We start from the raw sequence: 18,482 nt of genomic DNA, 5'->3' as shown, positions 1-18,482 counted from the left end.
TGTGTATGTTATATACATACATACATACATACATACATACATACATACATACATACATATATAATATACATGTATACATGTGTGTCTCACATATTATACATTATATAACATGTGGGATGCAGAATTAAGACTACTGGAAATGATAGGATTCTTCTGTTGTCCCTAAAACCATCCAACACAGAGAACAATCAGATATTTATCACTTTGGATGTGAATTTCAAAGCTATTGTTTAAAAATATTTCTTTACCTTACACGCAGAGGCTATCACAGTGCCTGCATTATTGCAAGCAACACAAAAAATTTCATAACCATGTCCATATCTAAAATAATAAAGAAAATGAGATTGTAAAAGGAAAAGTAATCATAAGTGCAAGATTCGTACATTATTAATCAATTCAAATGTTTTGAAACTTGTTAATATTCAGTGAAACAACAGTGAAAGTCCATAAGCCCTGCATATTCCAGAAGAAGCCTAGAGATAACTTAGGATGTACATTGTCAGCCCTACATAGTAACCCAGACCAACAATTCACTCCACAGGAAGGCTAAATCTACTATTATTTAGATTATCTATAATAAAAACTTGCAAGTGTGACTATGCTGTGTCTCCTTCCCTTTTTATATCCATGTGAACTAGGGAGGTGTCTAAGCCATTTAACCCATACTTTCTAATTGTTCTGAACTTAAGCCACATTTTTCTCTTCAAATCTGGTCTAGCTCTATTAAGGTCATTTCCTTTATTTTCTATAGCCACCCTCATTTCTTGCATATTTGTTGCATCATTTTGTTAGATTTGATAATTGCATCACTAACATCATTCATGAATTAAAGATGTGCTCCAGAGTACATCTTACATTACCCTATGGTGTAGCATTGTGGAATATATTAACCATATTTCAGAAAGATGTATTTGCTTTCTCATATCTTTGAGCAACTGCTAACAACCCTCCAAAGAATTGTAGAGTTCTTGATCTACCACTTGAAATAAAAGGCATATAAACATGTATTTCAGCTAATTAATAAGTTCATCTGCCGGATGTCTGAACAGTATAGAACTACTGTTACTTATTCTTTTAATTTGTGCTATCTCTCCTCAAGACTCCTTGGAAATTTTCTATCATAAAAGGAAAAGTTCAATCTTAGATATCTTTTGTTTTCTAGCCACTGTTACCTGCTGTCTTTTTTTTCTTGATAGGAAGTTTGGGCAACGCATAAAAAGAAATTAAAAACTAATCATAAAAATAGCCAAAATGCCGTAAAAGCCAACAAGAAAGAATAGTTACAAATAGATTCTTGCCTAAAAGCTAACCACCACTGTTATTTTTTTGGCGCAAACTAGAATAGGATTCAGTGTTACATGAGAACACTCTGAAGATTCTTTAGAAATGTAGGGAAGGAAACAGGCTATTGGGAGAAAAGCTTAAAGGTTTAAAAGATTCCCTGTCCAGTTTTGACTGACTCAAAATATATTTGACCGACTAGTTCTGTCTGTAAGAGGATAAAAATGAAACAAATCGATGTTCCAGAGTTTATGAACATGAGAAAAAAAGCTTCATGTTGGTATAAGCCATGGTCATGTTACATTCTAAAGTCAGAATGGTCATAAAACAATGGTAATATTCTCCATGATGGTAAGGTGTCCTTGATATGTATGGACAGAGAATCTTCTGCATCTCTAGTCAAATTCTAATATACTCTATGTTCAATGTTGGGAGCCTTGTTTTGTAAATGATGCAGCATGAAATATTCTTCCCAAATTACTGATTTCACATTTTGGTGACACAATGATGGATTGAAGTAGGAGCAGGAAGAAATATGTTCAAGCCCACTTTGACCAGGAGTAACTTTAGACAGTCACTTTCTTTCAGTTTACTTCTGAGAGTTATTGTTCTGAGGAAAAAAATGGATTAACGGTATTGCATTTAAACTCCTGGGGGAGAAAATTCAAATATTATGTCAAAATTTCTTATCAAAATGTACATGGCTCTTTATGTATTCTAAATTTTGTAATATTTAAGTTCTTGGGTTTTTTTGTGAGGGCCATATATTTCTGAAGTCATAATTTTGTGCATTTCAGATGAGGGACCACATAAATGTACAGATACATATATGATTAGTGTTAGTTTTTAGTGGTGTAATACCATTATTTTGGACTTTTCATTTTGCATTTTCTTTACAATTCAACTGTAGTGTGACAAGTATACTGACAGGGGTCGGACTTAGTGGCCTGAATGGCTTCCAACCACATGATTCTATAAAAGTTACCCTAAAATAACATTGTATCTTTAAATAAATAAATAACTTTTCATATTAAAGTAATTCAGCTTCTTGTAAAAAAACAAAACAAAAAGAGGAAGAAATAAAACATCCACATTCTTAATCATCTATATTATTATATACAAAACCCAAAAGTAGAAAAATAACACTTCACATATTAATGATACTCATTAACAACTCATATTTCCATCATAGAACAATTCAGTTTAACAATTATTAAACTCAGTGGTGCTTTTCAACCGGTTTGCTTTGCGCACTCTTTGCACGTGCTTCATGCAAGAGATTACATTTCAGAACAGCTGAGGCACGGCAATCCGCTCTGCCGCACCTATGAGCTGGGCTAAAAATGAAGGAATGTAGGTAGGTATAGCGCAGGGGTGGGCGGGAGAGCCTAGCTGACAGTCAGAGAGAACCAGTTCGCTCTCGGCTCACCATCGCTGCTACCGGCTCACCTGAACCGAGGCGAACTGGTAGAAACCCACCACTGATTAAACTGCAACAACTTGGTAACCAAAGATGAAAGTCAGTTTGGCTTTCTGGATCTATGGGATTCAACATCTATTTACAAAGAACATAAGCTTCCACTCATTGTTTATATTGTAAGTTGGTCACCTATGATTATCCCAGAGTATTTTCCCTTTTTTCTCTCTGACACAAACCACAGAAAATTTAGTAAATATATTAACAAGATTTGAAATCAAACAATGAATATTGGTCAACTGGCTTAATATGTAAAAGGAGATACTCTTCAGAAGACTTGACCTCTAGAGATTTATGGAAAGAACATGGACTTGGCTCTGCAATCCAAAACAGATCATAAAACGTTATTATAGTATGATTACTGAACACTGAAGAATCTTATTGCTGACTTTTTACTTTTACTTTTTATTTATGAATTTTTAAAATCATTTTCAAAGTCAGCATTAAATACTACATTAATGATTCAAACAAATATTTACTAGGGCAAAAATAACGGAAGCAAAACTATCTCTGTACAGTTGGTATATTAATCAGAACTGATACAAGATTCTCTGCTCCTCAGTAAGACTATTTGGGCCTCTAAATGACAACGAATTACTTATTTGTATGCAGAATAAATAGATTATTGTGGAATAGTACTTTCATAATCACATAATGTCAAAATAACCTCTTTTAATAGCAACCAATTATGCATGCAGCTAGGAGTTGTGACATATTAACCAAGTGATATAAGGAAGTATAGATGTGTGAACTCCTTATTCATACTAACCAAATATCAAATATCTGGAAATGTACATAGTGAATACCTGAAACAAAACTCCAAAATCTGTAAAGGGCATCTAATTAAAAGTGTTAAACACTACTGCATAAACAATACAATTGAAATTCTATATAAAATATATATGTGATCCATTGTAAATATTTCAAAGTTCTTATTTTCACAGTTTGATCTTTCCAATCTTTCAGTATATTTTTAACAATGTTATCTATTTAAATATTTATCAAAATTAAAAATTAATTTCAAACTATGATGCTGAGGCTTCAGTATTCTCCTACAGACATGCAATTGCTAAATGGTCTATTTTTGGACAATTATTCCAAACTTATCTATTTCTCTGCTGCTATGGCAACTTTCAACCTACATTTTACATGACTGCACATAGCTGCTTTCAAGATTCTTTCAAGATACAAATACAATGAGGAACGAAAAATATTTTCCTTTTGCTTGTCAAAATACCTTTGTAACTTCAAACATGAACAGTAAAACTCCTGAATTTTAAAAATCATTTGGGTTGTTATAGAAAGTAGACTAATTAAGGGTAATAATTAGACTCCCTGCCATCAAACGTCTCTTGCAAGGAATTAGCTGAGAGGTTTGTATTGCTTACAAAACAATTCAAAGGACTGTAACTTGTTGAGAAATGAATACCATTGATACAACTATCCAAGAGGAGAAAAGCCTTAGTAAATACGAGTTTACATAGAGTGTTTTGGCCACCTCCTCACTCCCTCTCTTTACTAATTTTATAATATCAGAAAGATAAATTCTTCTGATTTATACTGCATCAGATCATTCTAATTAGTTTCCAATTTTCTTATTAATGTTCAAACAGAAAAGTGTTATTTTTAAATAACGGTGTTTTTTTTAAAAAAAAACAATAGTGCCAAAAGAAATTCTCAAATACTTTTAGCCTGGGTGTCAAACTCGATTTTGTTGAGAGCTGCATCAGGGTTGTGTTCGACCTTGGGGGGCCGGGGTGGGTGTGGCTGGGGTGAGTGTGGCCAGCATGATGTCACTTGTGTCAGATGGCGCCTGTGGCAGCCCGAGCACTCTAGCAGTGAAAATGGACTCCCGAACACAATTTTTGGCTGCAACGACCTCCTGCAACCCTCTGCCAGCAAAAACGGAGCTCGGGAGGGCTGTGCGCGGCCCTCCCAAGCTCCATTTTCATTGGCAGAGGCACCACAGGCTGGTCCTTCGCTATTTCCAGGGTGGCCCCACGGGCCAGATCTAAGCACCCCGTGGGCCGGATCTGGCCCCAGGGCCTTGAGTTTGACACCCCTGCTTTTAACTAAACAAGTTCTGGAATTTGTTCTGAAACAAGACAAGAGCTCAAGTGGGTCAGGAAAAGACACAATTTTAAATCCACACTTTAAAAGCACAATTTTAAATTCATGATTTTCTTATCGGGTAGCAAAGAAAAGAGAGGAAATCCAAAGTCAAATAACAATTTCTCTTACTGTCAAAAACCTATTCTGGATTAAAGTGGTGTTACCTGGGAAGAGATATTTTCTCCCACAGACTTTCTGAATGGAGTGATGCTATACAAAATCTCTGCAGCAGTGTGCATTGCCTTGTTTGCAGATAACAGCTTGCAGTTTCCAGATAACAGCAGGAAGATGGCATGCGGAGGGCCTATCTATGCCAGCGAAATGAATTATTTTCTAACTTAAATTCCTGCAAGATAAGTTTGCTAAAGGTCTTAGTACAAGAAACCTACCAAATGAAGCATAACCACACAATCATTCAGGTACAACCAAGTATGACAATTTCAGGGATTTTATATCAGTGAGCTGTTGTGTGATATCCATGTGGTCTATTCACATAACCAACATTCACGGTCATCTCTCTTGGTGCTCAGCCCCCATGTTTCTTAGAGCTTTAAAAAATAAGAAATGGTGAGTTCAGTAATTTGCTATAAAAAAGACCAAGATAAACAATAGGGATTAACAGTAAATATTCAAGATAAAACCAATCCTGCAATAGATGCAGTCAGAAAGAATGGCAGACACCGTTTCACCAAACAGTCTTTTGGTGTTTTGCAACTAGCTTCACTTACACACACACACACACACACACACACACACACACACACACAGACAAACTCAATCATATTCTTCCTTATAAGCCAATGCTATGTTAGTTATCTTTTGGTTGTGCCATTCGAAAGATGTGAATTCCTGCTTGACTTATTTTTTTCCTGAAGTTTTTGTTGTGAAGTAAATTTTGTAAATCAACCTGTTATGAGGGATTTGTCAGCCCATTATCTACGGGACTGCCTACTACCACCAATAGCCTCCCACCGGCCAGTACGCTCTCATAGAGAGGGACTCCTCCGGGTGCCGTTAGCCAAACAATGTCGGCTGGCGACCCCTAGGGGGAGAGCCTTCTCTGTGGGGGCACCTACCATCTGGAATGAGCTCCCCCCAGAGATACGGAGGATCCCGGATCTGCGCACCTTCCGCCGCGCTGTGAAGACCTTTTTATTCCATCAGGCGGGCTTGGCCTAATCTCTTCCCTTTTTAAACATGTAAATTTTAATCTGTTTTTAAATTATTGGGGTGTTTTAAATTTGTCTGGGCCAAAATGATTTAATCTGATTTTATCTGGTTTTTTAAATTTTTTGTATCTATGTTATTTTATTGTTTGGCTGTTCACCGCCCTGAGTCCTTCGGGAGTAGGGTGGTATACAAATCAAATAAAACATAAAACAAAACAAACATTAAGGATATCCTTGAGGACATCTGTCAGACATTAAGTACTCGACATTAGTTCATATTGACCTCTATTTAGAAGTGATCCCACTTCTGGTCTTTTAAAGAGTATTTTTTCTCCTAAAATATTTAATCACCTACAAATGTTCCTGCTTGGATATTTCAAATGCCTTCCTTACTCTAGCAGAGAGAATTGTTTTACCTCAGATCTCCTAAGAGTTCTCAGGAAGAGTAAAGAAAAAAAAAATATTCTCTTGTTATTGTTTTAATCAATTGACTTGTTCTTTTGAATTACAGATTACATTTGAGAATAGTAATCAAGGAGAATATTCTGTTTTAAAACAATTGGGTTTTATTATTTAGCTCATTAAGATTTATACAAGTGCAAGCTAAAAAGCTGGATATTATTTTATTTATTACTTTTGAACCTGTGTTTATACTCAAATATTCAAGTAACATTGATTAAAAAATGAAATGCAAAATTCAATAGAAGAGAACACATATAGTTCAGGACACCTCTCTTGCGCGAGCTGCACTGGCTCCCAGTCGTCTTCCAGGTGCGTTTCAAGGTGCTTGTCACCATCTTCAAAGCGCTCCATGGCTTAGGACCGGGATACCTACAGGACCGCCTTCTACCACCGAATGCCTCCCACCATCCGATACGCTCTCACAGAGAGGGCCTCCTCAGGGTGCTGTCGGCCAAGCAATGTTGGCTGGCGACCCCCAGGGGAAGAGCCTTCTCTGTGGGGGCTCCTGCCCTATGGAATGAGCTGCCCCCGAATATAAGAAGGATCCCCTACCTCCGCACCTTCCGTCATGCTCTGAAGACTCTATTGTTCAATCAAGCCGGCCTGACCGACTAAATTAATGTTAATGGGTTTTAACTGGTTTTAAAGGGGTTTTAGCTAAGGGTTTTAATAACGGCCAAATTGCTTTAATTATTTTAACGGTTTTTAATTTTTGTGATGGGTTTGTTTTAATATGGCTGTACACCGCCTTGAGTCCTTCGGGAGAAGGGCGGTATAGAAATGTAATTAATTAATTAATTAATTAAATAAATAAATAAATAAATAAATAAATAAATAAATATTGTTTTGAGAAAATATTGGTGTAGGAGGTAAGCATTCCTTTGCTGCAGAAAAGTCTTCCTGGTGAGAGTGGCAATATCAATAATTGCTTAACTGTACCCTTTATTTTGCAAACAGGAAGCTTGCAACAAGGAACATCCTGTTCTTAAACTGATATATGAGGCCCACTGGTTGTAATGGTATGTGGGAATGATCTTGGGGGGGCAGGAGTTAGCTCCACATTCCAGACAACCATCATGCAAAAGATATCTCAGCCTACAGAAGGAAAATGGGTATGGAAAGCATCTCAGAAGGGATCCTCCATAGTTTTCCAGAAAGACTTCCAAGATTTTATTGCTGTAATCTTACAATAAAGGTGGTTTGTCAGTATTCATAATTTGTGCTTCTTGTCTGGACTAATCTCAAAGGGCTGACACTGGTCTACTTTTATCCAATAATTTATTATTTATTATTTATTAATTAATTCAATTTGTATGCCATCTCTCTCCGAAGACTCAGGGCGGCTCACAATGCATTTAAAATCATTATAAAAATCATTTAAAAATTAAAAACATTAAAAACATTAAAACTCATTCACACCATTCATGGCCAGATCTCGCCGGATCGCAAGAGCAAGATCAACGGCCCCAGGCCTGCCGGAAAAGGCAGGTCTTCACCGCTTTTCGGAAGGCCAATAGGGTGGAGATGGTCCGGACCTCAGGAGGTAACTGGTTCCAGAGAGCTGCGGCAGCCTTAGAGAAGGCCCTCCCCCGCGGGCCCGCCAGCTGGCATTGTTTATTTGACGGGACCCGGAGGAGACCAACTCTGTGGGATCTTACCTGTTATTGGGAGTTATGCAGTAGAAGGCGGTCTCGAAGATACCCTGGCCCTGAGCCATGTAGAGCTTTAAAGGTAATAACCAACACCTTGAATTGTGACTGGAGACCAATAGGGAGCCAGCGCAGCTCACGGAGAATTGGTGTAATGTGGGTGTACCTAGGTGCACCCACGACAGCTCGCGCAGCTGCGTTCTGGACCAACTGTAGTCTCCGAACACTTTTCAAGGGTAGCCCCATGTAGAGCGCGTTGAAATAATCTAACCGTGAGGTGACAAGGGCATGAGTGATCGTGAGGAGAGCCTCCCGATCCAAGTAGGGTTGCAATTGGTGCACCAGGCGAACCTGTGCAAAGGTCCCCCTAGCCACAGCTGTCAGATGTTGCTCTAATCTTAGCTGTGAGTCTAGGAGGACACCCAAATTGCGAACCTGTTCTGAGGGGGACAATTTCTCCCCCCCCCCCAGAACCAAGGATTTCCCTACAAACTGCTCCATTTTGTACTTTACTAATATGATGCTCTGAATTCCTTGGCAAAAGATGAAAAGTAATGAGTGAATAATTAAAGGGTCCACAAACCCTGCCTGCAACTATAATCTTAGAAGAAAGGGATAGCAACATTATTAATTTGTTTTAGGAAAAAGATTAGGAAACCTTTCTAACTTTTATGGATTTTTTAATCTGCATCTTTAATAAATTCAGATGAGTAGCTCTAGTAATAAAAGTTTGCCCTTGGATGGCTAGTTAAAGATGATCATAGGACACAATCTTTATACTAATCAGATAACTCCTTAGAGAGAAAAGGTCAGAGGAATGGGTATCAAATATGAAGTTTAATAAGCTAGGCAATGCTGTACTGAAATGAACAGATTATACTTTCCTATTATAGGGACTGTCTCATAAGTAAGGAATGTTTCCCTCCTGAAGTTCCAGGTTGGAAAAGAACAAAAGGGCACAGCTATATTTTATTTGGACTAGATGTGGGTATCAAGGAAAGGTATCCCATGTATTATTATAACATGAAGATCCACAGATGAGTAAATAGGAGCGTGCAAAGTATATGCAAAATATTAAAATACACGTATTTCTTTTTGTACTCAAGAGTAATGAATTTCCAATTCCATTTATCTTTTTTCCTTAATCTTATTCAATTTCCTATATAACCAGAGATAAGGAAATGTGCCTTATTGTACAAAGAAATTTTAATGACAATTATGAAAAAATGCTTAAAAGAAAAATGAAGCTGTTTAATGGCAATGTAGGTATTATTTTACTTATATTCTGTCTTACTATGAATGCAAAGGAAGTTAAGAGTAGCTGTAAATTTGAAATGGATCCATACATGTTGTTAAACAAACTTCCAAGCTTCTTCAGAAGTCTTCCATGATTGCCCCAAGGCAGGTGAAGGGAATTCTCTTTAAGTGAATTTAAGTGATTAAATATGGAAGCATTTCCAATCAAACTCTTTGCCATGTTTGGCTAAGATACATATTTGGCCTTTAAGTGGCATATTGGGAAGCTCATTGCAAAAGTAGTTTAAAATGACCAGTTTTGATTTGATTTGCATTTATATATTAAATATAACTCTTCATCATTTATTTAATTATTTCTTCTTCTGTTACATCAACAATAACAATCACAACAACCTTTTGAAGTCACTGTAGGCTGCAATTGAGTGTTGAAACTTGGGGCCTAAAATTGTGCTCCTCTGTGTGAACAACAAAAAGAAGAACTTTCTTTTGTAAAAAGTATAAAGTCATGATTGTGAATATAGAAAACTGTTTATTATTCAAACTGTACTAAACATGGATAATACCCAGAGTCCACTGGTTGGGTGGCTAATAAATTTAATAACAACAATATCAGAACTGGTGGGACCACAAAATAGATAAAGTAATAAAAATGAAGGAGCTAAAGTGTTCTGGGACTTTAAAATTTGAACAGACAAGCACATACCACACAACACCCCAGACTTGACAAACACCTGCCACACAACATCCTAGACTTAACAACTGTCAATAAGAAAGACAAAAAAGTCTGGATAGTGGATAGCAGAACAGAAGAGAAAGAACCAGAAAAAATGACAAAATACAAAGACCTGCAATCAGAAGAATGACTATGGTAAAAGAAAGCAAAGATAGTGACAAGCTTCCTTGGGTGAAATCCCAAAACATCTGGAGTAACATTTGAACACCATCAACATTAACAAAAGTCACCATCAATCAACTGCAAAAGGTAGTTTTTTTGAGAACAGCTTACATCCTGTGATGATACCTTTAACATTATGAAATAACATCTCCCTATCCGGGGTCCTTGGGCAGAACTTGATAGGTGGATAAAATACCAAATCCAATATAAATATCTGGCTGACTGTGTGACCAACCATTAACTAGTAACTGATACACAATATTTAAGCACAGGTACAGGAAATGTGGTGAATTTTTTAATTTATTTTATTTGATTTCTATACCGCCCTACTCCCGAAGGACTCAGGGCGGTGCACAGCCAAACAATAAAACACATACATACAAAATTTAAAAAAGAATAAAATCAAATTAAATAATTTTGGCTCTGACAAATTTAAAACCCCGAACTATTTAAAACCAATTTTAAAATTGAATGTATAAAATACTAAAAGATATTTAAATATTTGAATATTTGTGAGTCCGGTGAATATTGTGAATATTTGTGAGTCCGGTTTACATCTAAAAGGCAAGGCCCCAAAGAGGCATTATACCTCTGAGAGATCTATGAATGTGTAAAAGTCTTGATGTCTTACAGTATTGCTCACACTGCAGAGTTCAATGGTTTTATTTTTTCCAAGGAAATAGAATGTGGGAAAGAAATTATTTAACATGGCTCATTCTGAGCATCTGTCTGTTAATCAGCAAAATAATAATTCTCCAAAAAATGCAACAAATGGAGGAAATGAGAGAGTGAAGTTAGAGATAGATAGAGTGAGAGAGAGAGAACTTGAACATAGGCCAGATTAGACCAGAGCCTACAGAGAAGAAAATTCCAGAAGAAATTTCCCAATCCATCCCTTTGGAACAGAATATTAATTAGACTGGAATTCCATTCTAAGCCTCCTTCCATCCATGTTATTCAGAGTGGAGAGTATTCAGCCTGCCCACACTCCCCAATGACACATATATACAAACACATAACATGAGGGGAGATCATGAACAGATACATCTGCAGCTCATTACTCCTATGCCTGCTCCTGGAAAGAATATGAAAAAAATTAATCTGGAAGCCATTTTCTGCACACTTTCTTCATATTGTTTTATTACTCTCTTTAGCCAAGAACAGACCAGACATGTTTGGATTAGCATTAACATTCAAATGGTAGAAATACAAGAAAAATACTCTGATAAATCTTTTGCCTGCTAAGCCTGCTAAATGAAATGAAGTAGCATTTCCCTTTGTTCATAGCTCTGCACTGTGGTCCTTTCATGAAGAGTTGGATACACAACCTAGTTTTAAAAAATGCAATCATATATCTGGCTCTAACTTAACCCAGAACTCCACATTTAACAGGAAAATTGTACAAGTACTCGTTGCTTAACAACTAGCTACTTAACAACTGTTCAGTTACAACTGATCTTCCCAGAGCTAGTTATGACCCAATTTTGAAGTTTTGACAGCCATACACACACCCTACAGTTGGATGATCGCATTTTGGACGTTGACAACCAGTTTGCATTTACAGCTGTTTGCAGTGCCACAACCACGTGAGTCATAATTTTTTGTGGTTTTTGCCGTTTCCAGCCTTTACTTCCATTACAGTCATAAGTTGCGAACTACCTGTAAAATTGAAATTACTCAAAAACCGAGGACTTTAAATGGTTTCCATTTTGGAGGTATGTTTGTACATCTATAAACAAAGTAACTTACAACTTTTGAGTTTCGGGCCACAGTGTATTCTGCAAGAGATGATCTTCTGTGGGAGGTTCTGAAAGAAATAATTCAATTCAGTATTGTTGTCCTTATCCTGAACTGGTCAACCTGTCAGCTGTTTGAAGAACCAGCTTTACTCCAGAATTAGGTACTGAATTTAACATATTGCATACCTGAAAGACTACATGGCTGAAAGTAATTTTCACGGTACTGTCTGGAAGCATTACTGAGATTTTCTTCTTCAGTTTTTTGAGCTGTTGTATCTGCAGCTGCAAACATACAAATGTTATTGCTTTAAAAGTCACCAAGTATGGAACCTGAAAAAAGATGGCATCTGTTACCGAGCACTAAAACAGAAAGAAACAACTCCAGCTTCAAGATAAAAAGAATCTAAAGACAAGTTAAGCCATAATCTAAACAGCATGAGTAGGAAAGTCAGAAGATATTACACTGCATGTTAAAATAATTGGGCCTCATGATGCAAACCATGACAGCAGCTGGGATAAGTTAAACTCTCATAACAGGATGAAAGAAAGAGGCTGGTATAACAATGCATTCAGATTTCCTTATGCTCTTATGATCATGACGGGGAAAATGCAGTATGAAAAGATAAGATGAATTAAAACCATTCATTCATTAATGATGCATTCTTCAAACGGTTGAACTAGGAACAGGGACAGCAAAGTTCTAGTCTACTCTCAGTCAAATATAATGAACCAAAAGAAAAAAGAGGCAAGATAAAACATTTACGGAAGAGGAATGCCAGTCATGCAGAATTACAATAATCAACTATGCAGTTGTATTTACTCTTCAATGGGCATATATAAGTTTACACTACAAGGCAGTAATTCTGTATTTTACAGGCTTAGACAGGAGTTTGAATTCAATTTCAAAAAGGTGCTTTGGGGCTCGGACATAGAACCTCCATGACGGTGTGGCTCCTGTGAAGGACTGTGTTTGAAGGACTCTGTCTTGGAAAAGACAGAGCTGCCTTAAAGAGGTATATGATGCTAGGTACTATGTCATGCTCCCGCATGTTCCAAAGCACCTTTTAGAACTGAATCAAATCCCAATGTCCAAAAGTATAATCCACAGAGCTCAAAATTTTCAAAACTGTGGCACTGGACTGAGAGGGATCCAGATTTTAGTTTTCCATCATCCGCAGTTTACTAGGTGATGCTGGGTTATTCACTTTTTCAAAGTACACCTTACCATATAAAACTGTTGTTGAGAGGAATCATAGATCTTATACTTAGATATAAGTACATACCAAATAAAAATTCCGTTGACAGTTGCAAAACAAAATGGCAGCTCAGAGCTGAAACTCCGAGGCTAGGAGGGAGATGTTTCGACATTTTCAAGAGTGTGGGGGTCAATTAACCATCCATAGACCCCCCCTCCCAGCAAGCTGAGGTATTTTCGGCTCAATAGAACTGTGGATGGAGCCCAAGGATAAAACCCGAGCCGAGCCTGAAGATCAGCTGTTTGTCGGTAAAAAGACTGAGGGCAGTGCAGAGGATGTCAACATCAAAGCCTGGCTGTCACGACCGGGTCAACCACTGAGTCTAATACATCTGATGAAATGGTTGGCGAGACGGTGGCAACAGCAACTCCGGATAGGGTGTTGATAATGATGCCTGGGCTAATAGGCGCTGCATGTAGCAACACGGCGGCGATGTCTACGCCAAGGGGGGTTACCACAATGGCGAGGGGAATGGCGCTAATGGCAGCGACAGCGACAGCAACACCAGGAGGCTGCAAGGAAGCCCTCGTTGTTAATAGAGGAGAGGGCAATGCTGCAAAGGCTATAAACGTTAGGATCCCTTCAACCTCTAGGGATCTGTTGCACTCCTCTTTCTTGAAACTCTGAGGACTTATTAAACTAATTGAACTAAATAGCCTGAGCAAGGTGATGGATAGGGACTGAGGATTACAAACTGGAGATGATGACTTACTCTCCCCCTCAACTGTCCCTCTCTCCTTTATCAGATCTAGGTCTATTACGACCACTCAGCGTTAACTTGCAATCTTAGATCGATCTGCAGCTTTATTTACCACCTATTCCCCAAGATTACCCTGATTATTTAACCCTAAATACTTTGTCTAGTGGCTCTGCCTTACTTTTTTGATCTAATCCTCGGCCATCGCTGGTATCAGGACTGGAGGAGATACAGACATCGAGAGTCTTGGATTATGGGGAGATAGACCACCTTCTCTTTGTTTGTTTCAAATGGTTTGGTCACTGTGAGAGGACGACCCTTTGAGACCTCTACCCCCACCTCCTTTGGATGGACTTACTACAACCACAAGACTTCCCATCGTCGTGAGAGGGCGATGATGTTCCGATGTATTGACATTTGTAACATACTGGTCTTCCTTTAACATCTATTTCCTCCCTTATTTTAAATTACCTGTCTTAACCATCTCTAACACTCTTAGAAGAAAATGATTCTTCATCTCCTTCAACTCGCTCCTATCTTTATGTATTCAATTGCGGAGCTCCTTGCACTGCGAGATTCCCCCCTCTCGCATGTCTGGCCCTTTCAGTTATCAAGGGCCGCCCTTGAGGACGGGTTTTGGAGCCCCGAGAGGTGGTTTGCAAAAAACTGACGGCTTTGGGGGTTTTTAGATAAATCTTTAAGTTCTATTTTAAGGGGTTCTGGGAGGGATTGTGGGAATGGATCTGGGGGGATCCATAAATCCACTGAAAGGGGTAATGGGTCTGATGATCACGGTGGGGACGATGGGGACAGAAATCTGACAAGGATGCAGGGGGATGAAACGATGGGCATTAGTATAGTAAGTGGGAGGGGCAGATGTGACGGCTGCAGGGGGCCATATTATGTTTCGGGAGTGCGCACTCGATGTTTACGAGCAACTGCCCACTCCAACCCCCAAAGCACTGCTCATTTCCCGGTTTGTTCAGAATCTCAGATCCTGGGTCTACGGCTGTTATGTAATGCCAGGTCAGTGGTAAATAAAGCCCCCCTCATTCATGATCTTATTTCAGAGGGGGGTGCTGACCTGGCAAGGATTACGGAGACCTGGTTAGGCCAGGAGGGAGGAGTTCCCCTTGTGGAAATGTGCCCACCAGGTTTCCGTGCATTCCATCAGCCAAGAACTCAGGGAAGGGGTGGGGGAGTGGCAGCAATCATTAGAGAAAGTCTTTGCCCGAGGGAGGCCACTGTTCCTCAGATAGCCGGATGTGAGTCCCTCCTTGTGAAATGGGGTCAGGGGATTCAGATGGGCCTACTGATTGCGTACCTGGCTCCCTGCCACGTAACAGCAGTCCTGCCTGAGCTGCTCGACATTATAGCCGGGGTGGCGGTGGAAACCCCCAGACTTATTGTTATGGGGGATTTTAACCTGCCATCCGCTGGTGAGATGTCAGAAACGGCTCGGGAGTTCATGACTTCCATGGCGGCCATGGACCTGATCCAGGTAGTTCAAGGCCCCACCCACTTGGGGAATCACACTCTGGACTTGATTTTTGTCTCTGATCAGTGGCTGAATGATCTAAGAATAGGGGATATAGACATCAAGCCCTTGTCATGGTCTGATCATTCTCTCCTTCACATGGACTTTCAAGTCACTTCCACCCACCGCAGGGAGACGGAACCAACCAAATGGTTCCGTCCCAGGCGCCTGATGGACCCCGAAAGGTTCCTGATGGAGCTTGGGCCATTTCCTGAGACTCTGGCTCACGACTCGACTGAGGACCTGGTGGTCGCCTGGGACAGGGCGGCTACTGGGGCCTTGGACTGCGTCGTGCCTTTGCGGCCTCTGACCCGATGCCGATCTCGTCTAGCTCCTTGGTTTTCCTCACTCAAATATATACACCCCCACCTGTAATAATAAATACTTTCCTGGTCTTATATAATTTCTTAAATTTCCTGGATTGCTATGAAATGCATTTCTTTGTTTTAAATTTCCCTTTGAAATCCCAAATGACATAATTTTTACAATCTGGTCAAAAGCCTGGGACAAATTGCTTTACAATTTATTTGGTTCCTTTTTCCTCATGTAATGTTCAAATATTTATTCATTATTTATTCAGGACTGAAACTTTCTAACTTCTGGTATGTTAATATAAGACTGCAGAGTCAACTAACTCCATTTTTAACTGTCCCATTGATCCAGAAATGGGCAATCAAAGAGAATCAATATTTCTATCCCTCTCCTACCATTGCTTAGAAGCATTTAAGCTCTCCAGGCCTATTTCTGAAGCAATTAAAGCTTGCAGTTTCATAACAATTATGCTAACATTAATAATAAAAGGAAGCTCATTCAAAAAAGGAAACACTTAAAAATATACAGAAGAGAATAATTTGATCCAGATTGTGAGTCATGAATTATGATGAATTGCTTCTATTCAAGAATCAGAGTTTTCTGAAAATACATGGGCTAATACTGAACTCAAACAATATACCAACATGTGGAAACCAATAATTCAAAGCCCATGTCTAACCTGCCATCATTTGCTCAGTCAATACAGTGTTAATATAGTAACTCCACTGAACAAAATCAGGTGCTCAAAAGAAATTAAAATATGATAACCTACTAGAACCTGCATGACAATATTGTAAGATATTAGTGAATATATTAAAAGAGATCCTCTGTGGCTAATTTGAATTTCTTTCTTCTATATTTGCTAACAGACTGAAGCCTCACACTCACAAAATCAAACACAATGGCACAGCAGAAGATCCCATCCATACTAATCTGAGAGTAACTTCCACTAAACTCAGTAAGGTTTAGTTCTGAAAAGATATGCAGAGAGTTGCACTACCAGGAGGTTTTGAGGCAGAAATAGTTGTATCATTTGGGTCTTTGAGATCATTTGCTTACTAAGCCCTGTTCTATCAATTCAAACACATGGCTTCTCTTACAATGTTAGAGAAAGGCTACGCACCCTTTCTTCTTAAGATTTGGGTGGTGGATGTTCAATAGGAGTATGCAGAACATTTTGAATCCCAACCATTTTGAAACTGAAAGGTTCTGTTTTGATCATTTTGAAAGTATTTGGAGTCCAAACCTGTGTTTCCTGTGTTTGAAACAGAGCTGCTTTTGAGCTCAAAATACATCCAAAATTGTCAAGGCAATCCATTTAACGAGGTAGCTGCTTTGTGAACAAAATAGATGCTTGGGGCTTAAAAGAAAGGATTTCAAATTTGATATTGTTTAAATTCAAAAGCAAAAGCAGAAGTTACTTCATTTTTCAATTACTTTCTATTTTTATAAGATATTCCATCACTAGAACATAACAATGATAAATATGCAAAACCAATCATATATAAAATCATAATAACAAACTAAATGATGAATTGGGATATGCATAATAGAGTTGCACAAGCTTCAAAACTGATTTAGAGAAATGCTTGGGATAAGCTTCTACTATTTATTAAAGCAACCCAACATTTTTCACATTTTGGAGCAAGCTTGAAAAACAGATCCAGCTGCATTAGGAGGTGCAATGAATCAACTCCTTAAAGTAACTTTATTTTTTTTTCAGGCTTGGTAGAAGCTTGGAAAAGGTAGGTGACTAATGAATAGCACAGAGGTACTATGAGAAGCTTTTCTCAAATCATTTCCAAACTACACTCACGTCTAGGAGGGAGGGAGGGAGGAGGGAGGGAGGGAGGGAGGAAGGAAGGAAGGAATTAAATGCTGCAACAAACCATGGTTTAACATAATGGGAACAAGCACAAGTAATCTCAGCTCATACCTTCCTCCTGATTTTCTCTTTTCTGAAAGAAGCCTCAAAAACAAGAACCAAAATCTTCCTTTGTTTTGACTAATTTCAAATGAGCATTACACTCAGAGCCTAAACTATGTCACTTTAAACTACCCTGTTTCCCCGAAAATAAGACATCCCCTGATAATAAGCCCAATCAGGCTTTTGAGCACATGCGCTAAAATAAGCCTCCCCCCCCCCGAAAACAAGCTCTCTCCGAAAATATTTAAATGCAGAGCTGGAATTCAGGTAAGACTGCAAGAGAAGCCCCATCTTGCTCTACACGCCCCAAAATAATAATACCTCCCCGAAAATAAGGCCAAGCTTTTATTTCAGGGTTCAAAAAAATATAAGATAGAGTCTTATTTTCGGGAAAACAAGGTATGGTTTCATGAAATGACAATTTGACTTTATCCAAGTATCAAGAAATAAACATTGACATAAAATAAAATAACATGGTCTTAAGTCCTAATTCATTCTCTCAAACTGACGTGTTTTGCTAGAAAATGGCAAAAGAAATCACAAATCATAAAAATCATGTGATTGTGGAGGACTGCAACCAGTCATAAATGTGAGCTGATTGTCAAGTGCCCAAACTGCAGTGATATGACCATGGAGGGGCAGTGTAATGTGTTATATGGCTGGAAATGCTTTACAGGCCATAAAGCACTTTTTCTGAGATTGCCATAACTCT

The 18,482-nt window shown here is 38.5% G+C and overlaps 1 protein-coding gene across 3 annotated transcripts in view; it reads right to left on the bottom strand.

Moving 5' to 3' along the window:
* The window catches only part of ELP2 (elongator acetyltransferase complex subunit 2), a 59,711-nt gene that overhangs the window by 16,323 nt on the left and 24,906 nt on the right, over window positions 1-18,482 (bottom strand). For all 3 annotated transcript variants that reach the window (XM_087891284.1, XM_034411854.3, XM_034411852.3), the window contains 3 exons: window positions 12,228-12,323; window positions 12,052-12,109; window positions 249-321 (listed from right to left, as the gene is read on the bottom strand). In XM_087891284.1, coding sequence (XP_087747410.1) covers window positions 249-321; window positions 12,052-12,109; window positions 12,228-12,323 — 227 coding nt within the window. The remainder of the gene's footprint in view (window positions 1-248; window positions 322-12,051; window positions 12,110-12,227; window positions 12,324-18,482) is intronic.

The sequence above is a fragment of the Pantherophis guttatus genome, chromosome 3, assembly GCF_059756535.1.
Source record: "Pantherophis guttatus breed Tessera chromosome 3, ASM5975653v1, whole genome shotgun sequence".
Classification (NCBI taxonomy): domain Eukaryota; kingdom Metazoa; phylum Chordata; class Lepidosauria; order Squamata; family Colubridae; genus Pantherophis; species Pantherophis guttatus.
The sequence above is the reverse complement of the archived record's forward strand: the minus strand, read 5'-3'. Positions and strand labels throughout refer to the sequence as shown.